The 12,142-nt window shown below is 38.3% G+C and overlaps 1 protein-coding gene across 5 annotated transcripts in view; it reads left to right on the forward strand.

Moving 5' to 3' along the window:
• gabra3 (gamma-aminobutyric acid type A receptor subunit alpha3) overlaps positions 1 to 11,455 on the forward strand; it is a 118,605-nt gene extending 107,150 nt beyond the window's left edge. For 2 of the 5 annotated variants that reach the window (XM_044139668.1, XM_044139669.1), the window contains exons 9-11: positions 3,288 to 3,493; positions 10,499 to 10,537; positions 10,680 to 11,455. In XM_044139668.1, coding sequence (XP_043995603.1) covers positions 3,288 to 3,493; positions 10,499 to 10,537; positions 10,680 to 11,000 — 566 coding nt within the window. In that variant the 3' untranslated portion in view covers positions 11,001 to 11,455. Of the gene's footprint in view, positions 1 to 3,287; positions 3,494 to 7,433; positions 8,357 to 10,498; positions 10,538 to 10,679 lie in introns of those variants that run through there. The other 3 variants (XM_044139670.1, XM_044139671.1, XM_044139672.1) reach the window with 2 other exon arrangements.
• Positions 11,456 to 12,142: the final 687 nt, after the last annotated feature.

Genomic DNA, 12,142 nt, shown 5'->3' on the forward strand with positions numbered 1-12,142 from the left:
TGCAGACATGGAGGATCTGTGATACTGTGGTCCTGTTTCACCAGGACATTTGAAACAGTCAGTAGGTGGCAGTAAGCTAAAAGTGGGTTAGCATTGGTCGGTTTTGCATGCTAATAAACCAAAACGTGGTAAAATCAATAGAAAATGGTTCATAGATACAAAGTCAGCCTTCTTCTGAGGATCTCAGTTCCCAGGAGTAAATCCTGTAGAAAATCTGCACTCTAAAAAGTGTTTTTAGTTGTATTTCATTTTATGGACCTATTTACTTTAATCTCACTTTCTGTATTTGGTTCAGTGATGACAACTTACTTTTTTGTGTTCAATTAGCTTGAAAGTTACAGATCTAACTTACTAAAATGACCTTAATTAACTTACAAGTACTTTTTACTTTGACTTTATTCAAAACAATTGAGTTCAATGCCAGTTTCATATCCTATATATCAATATATTGTGATCATCCAACTCAGTCCATTAACAGGTTTTCCCCCAGTGAACAGTATTATAAGCCTGGCGGGCCACCAGGCTTCACTTGTGCCCCCACCAGGCTAAGCATTGCTTATTTATTTAAGTTTTTTTAAAACGCTTGCATTTTAATCTTCCAATCTTCCAATAACACGTAATTATCAAGTGATATTTTCAAATTTCCTGTCAACTTTAAATGTTTTTTTAACTAAAAAACACGGCTGGCCGCTAAGTGAATAACTGCTGAGCTTCCCAACACTGGGCTTAGCAAGTTTTCTGAGGCAAACCTTGTATTAAGTTTCTCCAACTCAATTTACTAAGTTTTTATAACCTAATTCATTGAGTTGGATAAACCTAATTGAATTACTTGAAGCAGTTCAGTTACGTTGGTTGAATTAATTTCTCCCACTTTTCCTCTATTGCAGAAAACATATAAATACAAGAACTATAGCCATAAAAAAAATTGAATATGACTCTTGACAGAGGTAGCAAGCTTGAATCCATCAGAACATAAACGAATTACCATATATTTATTTACAGTTTGTTTTTATTGGAGAGGCATTGGAAAATATGAAATAAAAGTTGTAATCACACTATCCAGCATTCCTCCAAGTGGCTTATAATCAACCATCACATACTGATTCGACTAAAAAGTGGTCTTCCTAAAGAATATGGCGTTTATTTACTTTTTATCTTCTCTTATGGGCTTTTACCAGGTTTTTATCATTAAGTATGATTCAATCAATGTAGGAATTTCTTATTATTACATAGCTCTGAGAATGAATAATCACTCTGCTCACAAAAACTATTTTCCTCTTAGCAAAACACCGTAACTAACTTAATATAATTCTTTGTATCTGGAAGTTTTTTATGATTCCTCAGTCGTGTCTCACTGAAACGGGTTGACCTCCCTTGCTCTTCGATTTCAATCATCCCCTCTGCCTCTTTTTTCAACCATACATGTCCATTTTTATGAGATAAGATAGATTGTAACGGAGACAGGATTGTTTTTGTGTGGTTGGATGGGCAGCCGTTGTCCGAGCCAAATCTCATTCCCGCCACTGCTAAGTGAAAAGGCTGGGATGCGAAATGATCTGTGAAATTTTCAGCTTACACCTCAGTGGATTCATTTCCCAATTAATGTCATTTTAGTAGACAGAGATCTGCTGTTCGCTTTTCACAGTCTAAACTTTTTGCTGACGATAACACGGGCCCGTTAATGACGCCGCTTGCACCAAGTGTACAGTCGGGCTCGACGTTACCCACATCCCGATCAAATTTAGACTCATGTCTTATTTTTATTCTTCCAAGAATCTTGTTTCTGATTGGAAATGACACAAGGGGAATCGATGTGAGGAAGAAAATTCTTCTTTTTTTTTATTCACATTTTAAGAAAAGAAATGTCGTGTTGAAAGTCAGACGGAAACGTTATCACACCAATCAAGCGCTTGTTATTTCTGACCAGCTTTTATATTTCACTATTTCACCAGTTTTTAAGGTTGGAAGACCTTTTAATCTTTAGCTCCCTCCACAGATTCAACATCAGATTCATGTCACAACTCTGCGCCGCTCAAAAGCGTCAACATTACTTCCAGTCAGAATAAACAATTTGACAAAAGTAAAAGAGTCCTTTAAAGCTAAATCTACCAGAGAAGTGAATCGCTCTGAGCCAAACCAGCAGAAAGCTCCCTTCTTTCTGAACAACGGAAGCCAACATAAAATGTGGTTATATAATGGTACTACAACACTGTTTTTGTTTCTTTTAATTATTTATTGCAAATAGATGGTTTATTCTCTCAAATTCCTCTCCACTCACCGCCATAGAGGGCTCCACTTATCCATTTATCATTAATTTAACAATTCTTGCATCAGATTTGTTTAAGACAGAATAAAAGGGACAGGAACACAGAACAATAGATGCCTTGTAATGCTGTAGTGCAGTGTAATGCTGGTTTCTGGTCGTCTGAACTCGATGTACTGACCCTGTGCACTTGTGATGTTTACACGTCAGTGAACTGTGTCAGCGTTACGAAGCGCTGCGATCTGATTTCTGATTTATATGAAGCCGCTTATGTAAGACCTTCGACTTCCAATTTCATCTAAAAGTCCAAATTCAAGTTAGATCATTGATTTTAAACGCACACTCTGAACCCGGACTGCAACTAATCTAGTTATCGATCAATCTGTGGATTATTCTGGATTAATTGGATTTTTAAAAATGCCACATTCGGCAGAGTTTTCATTGAAGCTTTTTACACAGTATTAGAAAATGCAAGTAAACAATTTCATTACTTCTTTTAATGAGAACATTTTTTTTCATTTTTTGTATTCACAATTGTAATGCAAAGGGTGCTTAATAGGAGATTTTTATTATTATTGTTATTATTATTATTATTATTATTATTATTATTATTATTATTATTATTATTATTATTATTATTATTATTATTAGGGTTTTTTTGTTGTGTTTATTTTTTTGCAGAATATGAATCATGATATTATTGCTCTTGAGGAGTTCTGAACGTATTTACAAACAAATAAGTAGTTTTTTTGTTTGTTTGGTTTTTTTATTCTAAATGCAAAATGAATAGATTTTTCAGTGCACAGGGTCAGTGCTGCCTTTTTTTTTTCTTTTTTTTTAGGTCTATATACTCCAGTTAACGATCAATCGATTACTAAATTAGTTGACGACTATTTGACTAATCGATTCATCACGACTAATCGTTTCGGCCCTACTCTGAACCGATTAAAAGTTACAAATATTGTACAGGAAAAACTCTTAGCTGCCCTGAACCTCTTCGTTTGTGTTTTCCTTCTGTCCTCAGGGGTCACCACGGTCCTAACCATGACCACTCTGAGCATCAGTGCTAGAAACTCCCTCCCTAAGGTGGCCTATGCCACTGCCATGGACTGGTTCATGGCAGTGTGCTATGCCTTTGTCTTCTCTGCCCTGATAGAGTTTGCGACAGTCAACTACTTCACCAAACGCAGCTGGGCGTGGGATGGGAAAAGAGAGGGCATGGAAATAAGGGTGAGTGATGAAACAATCGACACGGCATACATGGATCTATCAACTGCAAGAGCATGAGGAATCCGAGAATGCTTTTTAAAAATAAGTCGGGGTGGGAGGGGGGGTTTGCACTTAATACATATCATTAACTTGGATTTTGACCTCGATGTTAAAAATAATCTTCAGAGTTTTGGCCACACATAGCAGGTTCCTTTTTAAATAAATAAAAAAACACAGCCTTGAGTGTTCTTTAAAGACTTTAAAGAGGCCTTTTATTTATTCATTAGCAGCCAAATGGAACAGGAACACTGAGAGCAAAAGCAGGAGTAAACTCCCAGAGACGTTGGCCCTGATTTACAATCGCAGCATATGTTCAGTGCTCATTTTAAAAAGGCAGCGTGCGTTCGCGCTCGCTAAAAAAAAAAAAAAAAAGAAGAAGAAGAAAAAAGACTCCATCCTTACATCTTGCATGCTGATCAGAGAGAGAGCGTGCTTCACTTCAAATGAATCACCTCAGGTTTTACCCTTTCCCTCCGTATGAAAGCAAGATAAATCAGAACCTGTACAGTTTCTATTCACCGGTACAGCAGGGGCGTTTGTGCGTTGTTTACAAAGATACAAAAAAACAAAGAGTACATTTCCGATAAAGTTGTGCCACAAAAATATAACTTTGGTGTTTTAGTACTTTTTTCTTCTGCATGTGACCCATTTAAAGTACTGGTTGCAGTCGGAGCATACAGCTTAATATGAATATGAGCATAACCTGCTTAAATAGATTTCACCTCCGTTTCACATGATCACATCTATTTTCATATGAGACACAGAGAAACAAATGACACTTTTATTCATTAAGGGGAAAAGTGCTTTCCAAACCCACCTGGTTCTACGTAAAAGTACATTTTTGGAGTGGCTTTGAATGGACAATTTCTGGCTGAATCACGCTCAGTTCATGCAAAGACCTCTTCTTCAATCTGAACATAAATGTAAAAAAGAAGAAATGAATGTGGGGTTTTTCTGTTTGGTTTTTGTAGCACCCAAAACTTTCCTTTTTTTTTTTTATTTCTTTGAGTCTACTTCAAACTGCTTGATAAGTTTTATTTATTTTGTATTTAGTTGAGGGAAAACGAATTTAGCTTTCCATTAAATGTGGTTAATTAGTTGCTTCACAAAAACAAGGGACATGGGGGTCAGTTTCTTGACACGGGTCCAGGTTGGTTTGGACAGCCTCCCCTTCCAATAAGTATCATTTAAAAACTGCATTTTGTGTTTTTGTCTGATTTTAAAATGAGTGTGATTATTTGAAACATGTGAGGTGGGGAAAAAAAAAGCCAAACTGGAAGAAATTTCAGTGGAAAAATGCCAAACCAAATAAAAAAAAATAATTTAAAAAAAGTCCTACATAGTTTGGAACTCCATCAATGAGAGCTTCATAAAAAATAAAAATAAAACATGTTTCTTTGACAGTTTTCTCTGGTTCAGCATGTTAAGAGTCAGATGTCAAGTATTCGCTTTGATTGAATTTGCAGCGTTGAAATCTCATCCGGAATGTAAACAAACCGTCGTCCTCCTCCCAAAAACAGGATTTAGATCTACATACTCCAGTGTATAATTAATTTTGGCTTTCAGATCAGCGTCGGCACTTCCTAGCAGATCCACGCAAAGCGTCGGAGAGATGTCAGAATACAATAAATTCAGATGCATAACACGGCAGAAAAGGCTGACAAATGTGAACTTGGAAAAAGATTTTCTCCTCCTTTGATTATCTTTTCACTTCGGTGAAATGTTTTGTCTTGTATGAACAAATGTTCCCACAAAACACACTGCATGGTTAGTGTTTAAAGCCATGATTAAACTTCTGTGGTAACGCTTTCTGCGATGTAATTGCTCTTAATGCTTTATTTACAGTGTTATTTCTGGTTTCCTTAAATTTTTTATGTATGCCAGCATAAGCTGTTCTCACATTGTCAACTTGGATCCTGAAACTATATTTAACGGAGCTTGAACAAGGCAGGATTGAAGTCATTCACATTTTAACACACCACTGAATATATACTTTAACACATGAAAAATAAAATAAATAGATCAGGCATCTAAATTTTGAAGCTGTTTCTGTTTCTTTTCTTCTTTTTTTTTTTTTTAGCTTTAATGAGAGCAATTAATCTCCTGAGATATGCAAATAACTAACAGCTGTATTGACAAAATGGCTTTACAGAATGCTTGTAAAAACCAACAAAAAAGAAAAAAACCCCACAGTAAACATGAAACTGTCTCAAGAGTCGCTGACAAAGCACATCAAAACACTTATCAGTCAGAAACACAACGAAACTCATTTCAGCTGCGACAGACTGTCACAAATCTATTTTTGCTGCATATGTGCAAAGTGTTTGACCCAATCAATGGCGCCTCTGCGCTTTTATTTATTTATTTCCTTTTTTTTTCTATAGCGTGACATCTGGCCCTGAGACTGACAGGCCGAAATGCAGTGGAACTTTTTTAGTCAGCGGGGAGAGTTTCCTTCCTCTCTGAAGGCTGAATTTAATGGCGACAGCCTGGGCTGCGTTCTCAGGGGCTCTGCTGAGCACGCAGTTGTCATGATAGATAAAACGGAACGGGGTCACACGGACATACAAGACTCTGCCGTCGCGTTTCCTACAGATATAAACAACTGGAAAGCAGTGGCATCGGAGTTTAAATGCGCAGCCTTATGACAAATGGAGCAAAAGATTTGATCTAATGCAATAAACCGTCAGACGAAAGAGCGTCTCTATGGAGTTTAGAGTCAGGTTGTCGTGTGGACTTTGAAGCTCCGTGGCGTCTAGCGACAAGTATACCCTCAACTTGAACGTTTGTCATTACGACCAAAACTGCGTTTTATTGGGATTTTATGCAATAGGTGAACAAAATGGTGCATAATTGTGATGTGGAAGGACTTAACAAGTAAAAACATGAGAATTGTGGTATTTCATTTGAATTTAGCCTCCTTAATTTGGATACCATAAACCTACCAAGATGTGAGCGTTCACAGAAACCGACAGCTGCAAAAACTGCAGCTACACTAAAAAAAGTAAAATAAAATAAATTAAAAAACCACATAATTTTACCATATATTGTTTTGTGTAGTTTCTAGTCCAAAAATCTCAATTTACTTGAAATTCAACAAAACTAACTTATAAGTAACTTTTCAGTAAAGTGCAGGAGCTCTACTGCACTTTACAATACTAGATCAGAAAATTTATCTTTGTCAAGATAAATGTTTTTTTTTTTTATCTTGACATTGATTTAAAAAAAATCAATATTAAAGAATTGTTGATATAAAAGTTCCTATACTTTGCTGAAAAGTTACTTGTAAGTTTGTTTTGTGTTATTTTAAGAGTATGATGATATTTGCATTAAAAATTAGTCCTAAAATACTTTGTAGGATTTATTTTTTTTTTTAGTGCAAAATGTGTTGGACAGAAAAGTCACTGATAGGTGTGACAGTTTTCTGGCAGAACTACTTCACACTCATGTAAAAGAAAACATAAAGAAAGCCACAATCTGCTGTGGTTTGGCGGCAGCATCATGCTGTGGGAACAGCAAAGTTTATTGGAAAATGGTTGGAGCTAATTCCAGACTCTTCTTTGACAAGGAATGCTTTTTTGAAAACGTCTTGTTATAGTCCTTGCACCTCTCAGTTATTTTGAATTTTTTGAATGGTAAATGATGTTAAAAACACGTTGAGGCTCATGGCTGCAACATTGCAACATGTAGTAAACATCCAGGGGCATGAATACTTTGGCTAAGAGCCGTACACCCAGTAGCAGACAATTATTTTTAATATTTGTTTTCACATCCCCGACTGTTATCAAACCCATGTGAAATGGTTTACTTTAATGTCGTTTTGTGCTTCTTACTTTCTCGTCACCTTATTTTCTGTCTGCCACGCCGTGCGCCTAATTAGCTCTCCCCTTTACAGCTGAAGGTGGGCTCATCTCAGGAATTAGCCTGAGGGTGATTGACAGCGCTATGACCCTCCTCCTGGCTCTGATTGGCAGATGGCAGCAATAGCACAGGGAGAAGAAGGAGGATCTTGATGTTTTTTCAACAGATTATCTGTCTCATATCATAATGTGAAAACATAGTGACAGTTTTTATGCAAAAAAAAAAAAAGATTTTTACTAAAGCTACTCCAACAAAACGTCTTTTTGTCTTAATATGGCGCCTAATATCCAACTAATGAACCAGGAAGGAGGTTTTAAAACAAAGCGACAAAACATGCAATAAAACATGCAGATAAAGGATTAATAGAGGTCGTCCATTGAACCTACATCTAAATAAAAACAGTCATTCCAGAACCACACAGGCACAAGCGACGTCATTATGTCTCTCCATGTGCTGCCCACACTCTCATTCCCCCACATGCTTACTCACTTCAGGCTATTAGACATGCCAACATTTCATCTCCAAACATAGAGGGGGTGGCGACTGTCCCAAGGTTTGCTCACAAGCACACTCCCAGCTGCAAGCAGTGAAGCACAGGGCAGCACAATCGCTTAATCACCCTGAGACACATTTCAATTCTTAAGCAACAATTTGCCAAAGTTATGAGGACAAGGTCAACGGATGCATTGTGATGTTTTCTTGCCTTCGGCCAGCCCAATTACTTGGACTAGTGCATGCAGATCTTTTAAGCAGAAGTAAATTATGTGCTGTGACACATTAGGTTCATAACAAAATGCATCCAGCCCAATGCCACAGATGGTTTCCCCAATAATTAGGCCCAATAAATTAGCGCAGATGACAGCCCAGCTAAAAAGCAACAGAAAACAACTCTGTACAGCTCATTTGTCAGGTTAGCGCTGCACAGAACATCCTTAACGCTAAAGACCAGGGAGCTGAATGATCTTTGATTAAGGTCATACGACACTTGAATGTCGTAATTAGTTTTTCCTGCTGATCCAAGCTGTCACTGTGATGAAGGGGCCTCGTCGGGGGATAGATGGGAAAACGTCCATTTATCTGGGAGCATCACTGCAACCCTGTTAGCTTCATTAGACCTCAACAAGATTTGCTGCCCAAGCAAACCGGGGATCATTCTCTGTTCGTAGCTCTTCTTGTTTCACACACATTTCCTCCTCAGCTAAAGTCAATGTGTCGTCAAAAACTGTGTTTTTTTAACAGATCCACAATTGCTCATATTTGTGTCATAACTGACATTTGCCCGTGCACTTTGCTTAAACATACGTCCCAGATGAAAACAGTATTGTGCTTACTTTTTAAAGAACTGTGTGCAGAAAGTTTGGAAGGGAAACGAGGACGTTAGTTGCAAAGTATTTACACCCTTCTACCGTTTTGACGCTTCAATGTGTTTTATTAGGGATTCTGTTTAATAAACCAACAAAGAGTGGCGCATAATCGCAATAGGAATAAAAGGAAACTTGGATTTTACACTTTTGTTTGCAAATAGAAGTCAGAGAATCCTTTCAGTTGTATTCGGTCCCCTTTAATCTGTCTGAAACAGAGTTATGCTAACAAGGTTGAAAGAGCTATTACCTTTACACATGCTAGAGTGTATAAAATAACCGAGACTGCGAACTAAAATATTTACACTTACACATGCTCTCCATTAGTGGTGGGCATTTATCGTATCATTCATCATTTATTGCGATAAATTTCTTATCGTGATAAGAATTCTGATTTATTATACTCACAATAAATCCTGATTAATGATGTTTAAAAACCTCCAAAGGCTGTCAGTGCTGCTAGGATTGTTGGTTTTACTTTTGTTTTTCCTATTTTTTGTTCAATGAAAATATCAAGAAGTATCAATACATTTGAAAATATGTTTACTATAGTTGCTGTGTGCTGCTTGCGACACAAGTCACAATAGTACTACAAAATATCATAATAAAACTTAAATTTTATGTCCATATGCCGCTGCTGCTCTCCATCCAATCTGAATGAGCTTCAGTGACTGTATGTTCACACCTGTTAGATATATCCCCAAACACAGTGTACATATTGTCTTCAAATATGCACTACTTTGTTTTACACCGTCACCGAAGAAAGTACGTCGAAATTTTGTGGAAACATTAAGCGGTACGAATAGCTTTGTCTTAGACGATGCAGTTAGAAAAATAAATCGCTTCACACAAAACAGGAGCACTGGATCTGAAACTCTGCACTCTTCCAGTCTTGATCTGAAAGAGGTCGCAGTGAGAATGACTGGTGCACAGGAAATGATCGCAGTACAAACCCACAGCGCGAGCCACACAGGAAACCAGAAGTGAGCTCAGTAATCCATCTTACTGCCCTACTTGTTTTCCCCACATCCAAATTGCTCGTTGCACTGTGCGCCGTCAGACTGGCAGGATCCTCCAGAGATGCGAGTTTGGTTATGTGAGAGTGCCAATGTGGCAAATAAAACTGTGTCTTCTCCGAAGTGAAAGGCGCCGCAATCGCACGGCTCCAGAAGCAGGAAGACGGCGGACCCTCCAGCTTGCTCTATCGCACACAGCCTTTGTCATGTTTGCTTTATCACTAGCTGTTTGCCTGAAGAGGCCTGGCTGCCTTCATTGATGCAGTTTGTCAGACATGTTTTCAGGCGCTGTTTTTTTTTTTTTTTGTTTTGTTTTGTTTTGTTTTTTTGTTTTTGTTTTTTTTATTTTTTTGCTTTGTTTCTAATCCTGCTCTGTGCTGTTACTGCTACTGCTAGCAGTACCAGACGCCAGTCCAGCCTGGTTCTCCCTCCCACGGGCCCCCTAAAAACAAATAACATAAAACCATGAGAACTGTTCCAATTTTCTGCACTCTTTATCTCACAAGCTCAATATTCTCGTCATGATATTTTCACTCATGACATTTTCCTCTTGCAATCCAGATTTGTGTAATATACTATTGATTTGACATTATAAGAGCTGTAAAAATGTAGTAAAATAACATAAAAAAGAAAGTCACCTCCAGCTAGATAGTGATGAATAGATTCTGTAAGTTGGGTAATTCTAATATAATTGGTAAACTTTTTTTCTTTTCTACTTTTCTTTTCAGGAACCGTTTCAGGCTAACATGGCCAGGATTAAAGATATGGTTAGGCTTTTGTTTTGTTCTTGTGTGTGTCTCGTGTCTCGTGGTGTTGCTTCTATTTCCTCTTTATGAGTTCAAATGGAAGTATTGTTTAGTCCACTGCCCTGCTGCGACTCACGACCTTAACTGCCTTCTTCCTTTCCAGAGAAGAGAGTCGGCCACGCTGACTAAAAAGGCCAACAACACCTTCAACATTGTCGGCACCACCTACGGCATCAACGTAGCCAAAGACCAAGGCTTGACGACCATTTCCAAAAGCGCCCCGGGACCGTCGATCAAACACTCCTTTCTGCACAAAATGGACGACCCCTACACAGAGGCCAAGAAATCCTACAACCGCGTCAGCAAAGTGGACAAGATCTCGCGCATCATCTTCCCAGTGCTGTTCTTCATTTTCAACTTGGGCTACTGGGCTACGTATGTCAACAGAAAGCCCGCGATCATGAAGGCAAACAACCTAAACTGAATTTCACCGACTGTTGGCTTTCGGAAGACAGATAGCTAGATAGATAGGTAGGTAGGTGCAGGAAAAGCCAAGTCCATCGCATCTTAACGTGTGTGTTCGTGTGTGTGGGTGTGTGTGTGCGCGCATGTCTCGTGTGTCTGTTTTTTTTTTTTGGTTTTTTTTTCTTAAAGTTTGATATTTTTTGCACGGCTGTTATTGTTGGGAGGCAAATCTGGTTTCCATTAAACTCACGTGCGGCGGCGGGCCTCGGAGGAAGCACATTTTCTCATCAGTCTGTGTTTTGCGCGGCGTTTCTTTTTCTCCACCCCACACTCAGCTCTGGCCCTGTTCCCTGTTGTGGTTTAATCCCTTGCTGTATCTCGATTGCTTGCCATTTCGTACAGTAGTCGAATTGTGCGCCCCCCTGTTTTGACATGTTTTGGGTTTGTTTGTTTTTTTGTTGGTGTTTCATTGCTTATAATAAGTCAGCACACGCATGCGTTTTCTGTTCTCATCGCGACTCATTACCAGTGATAAGGCGCCGACAGGCCGCACGCACACAGACACACACCGATACCGCCGAAAACACGAGGAAAGCCATCCTCTGGCCGCTTTATTGTGCTTCTGTTGGTTGGGGCAGCCTGTATAGTTTTATAGGAACATCATTAATAATTGTCAGAGTCTGGCCTTCAGCTCCTGCTGAAGCTCAGCACACACAATGCAGCCTCGAAGGGCTGCATGTACATTTTCTAGTCCACTGGCTCTTATTGTTTTAACTGGCTGATTATGTTCAACGACAGATAATATACGTGCCTTGGTGAAAACACTCATCACAAAGAAGGAAAAAAGAAAAAAGAAAAAGTCAGACATGGCCACATTTGCACTTCCAAATGTGCGTTTGCTTTGCAAAAATATTTACTCCCCTTAAATCTCTTCAAATTTTGCCCTGCTACTACCACCAACTTCAGTGTGTTTTATTGAGATTTTATGTGGCAGATCAGCACAAAGACCTGCAGGAATGTCAAGTTTAAAAAAAATTATATTTAGTTTTTCTCTCTTTTTTAAGGTACAAGTCATAAAAATATAGCAGGCATTTGTTTTCAGCTCCTCTGATTCATTCTTTACAGCTTCTGTTTTGTCATTGTTTTTTGAAAAATAGCTCA

The sequence above is a fragment of the Gambusia affinis genome, linkage group LG15, assembly GCF_019740435.1.
Source record: "Gambusia affinis linkage group LG15, SWU_Gaff_1.0, whole genome shotgun sequence".
In the NCBI taxonomy this organism is placed as follows: domain Eukaryota; kingdom Metazoa; phylum Chordata; class Actinopteri; order Cyprinodontiformes; family Poeciliidae; genus Gambusia; species Gambusia affinis.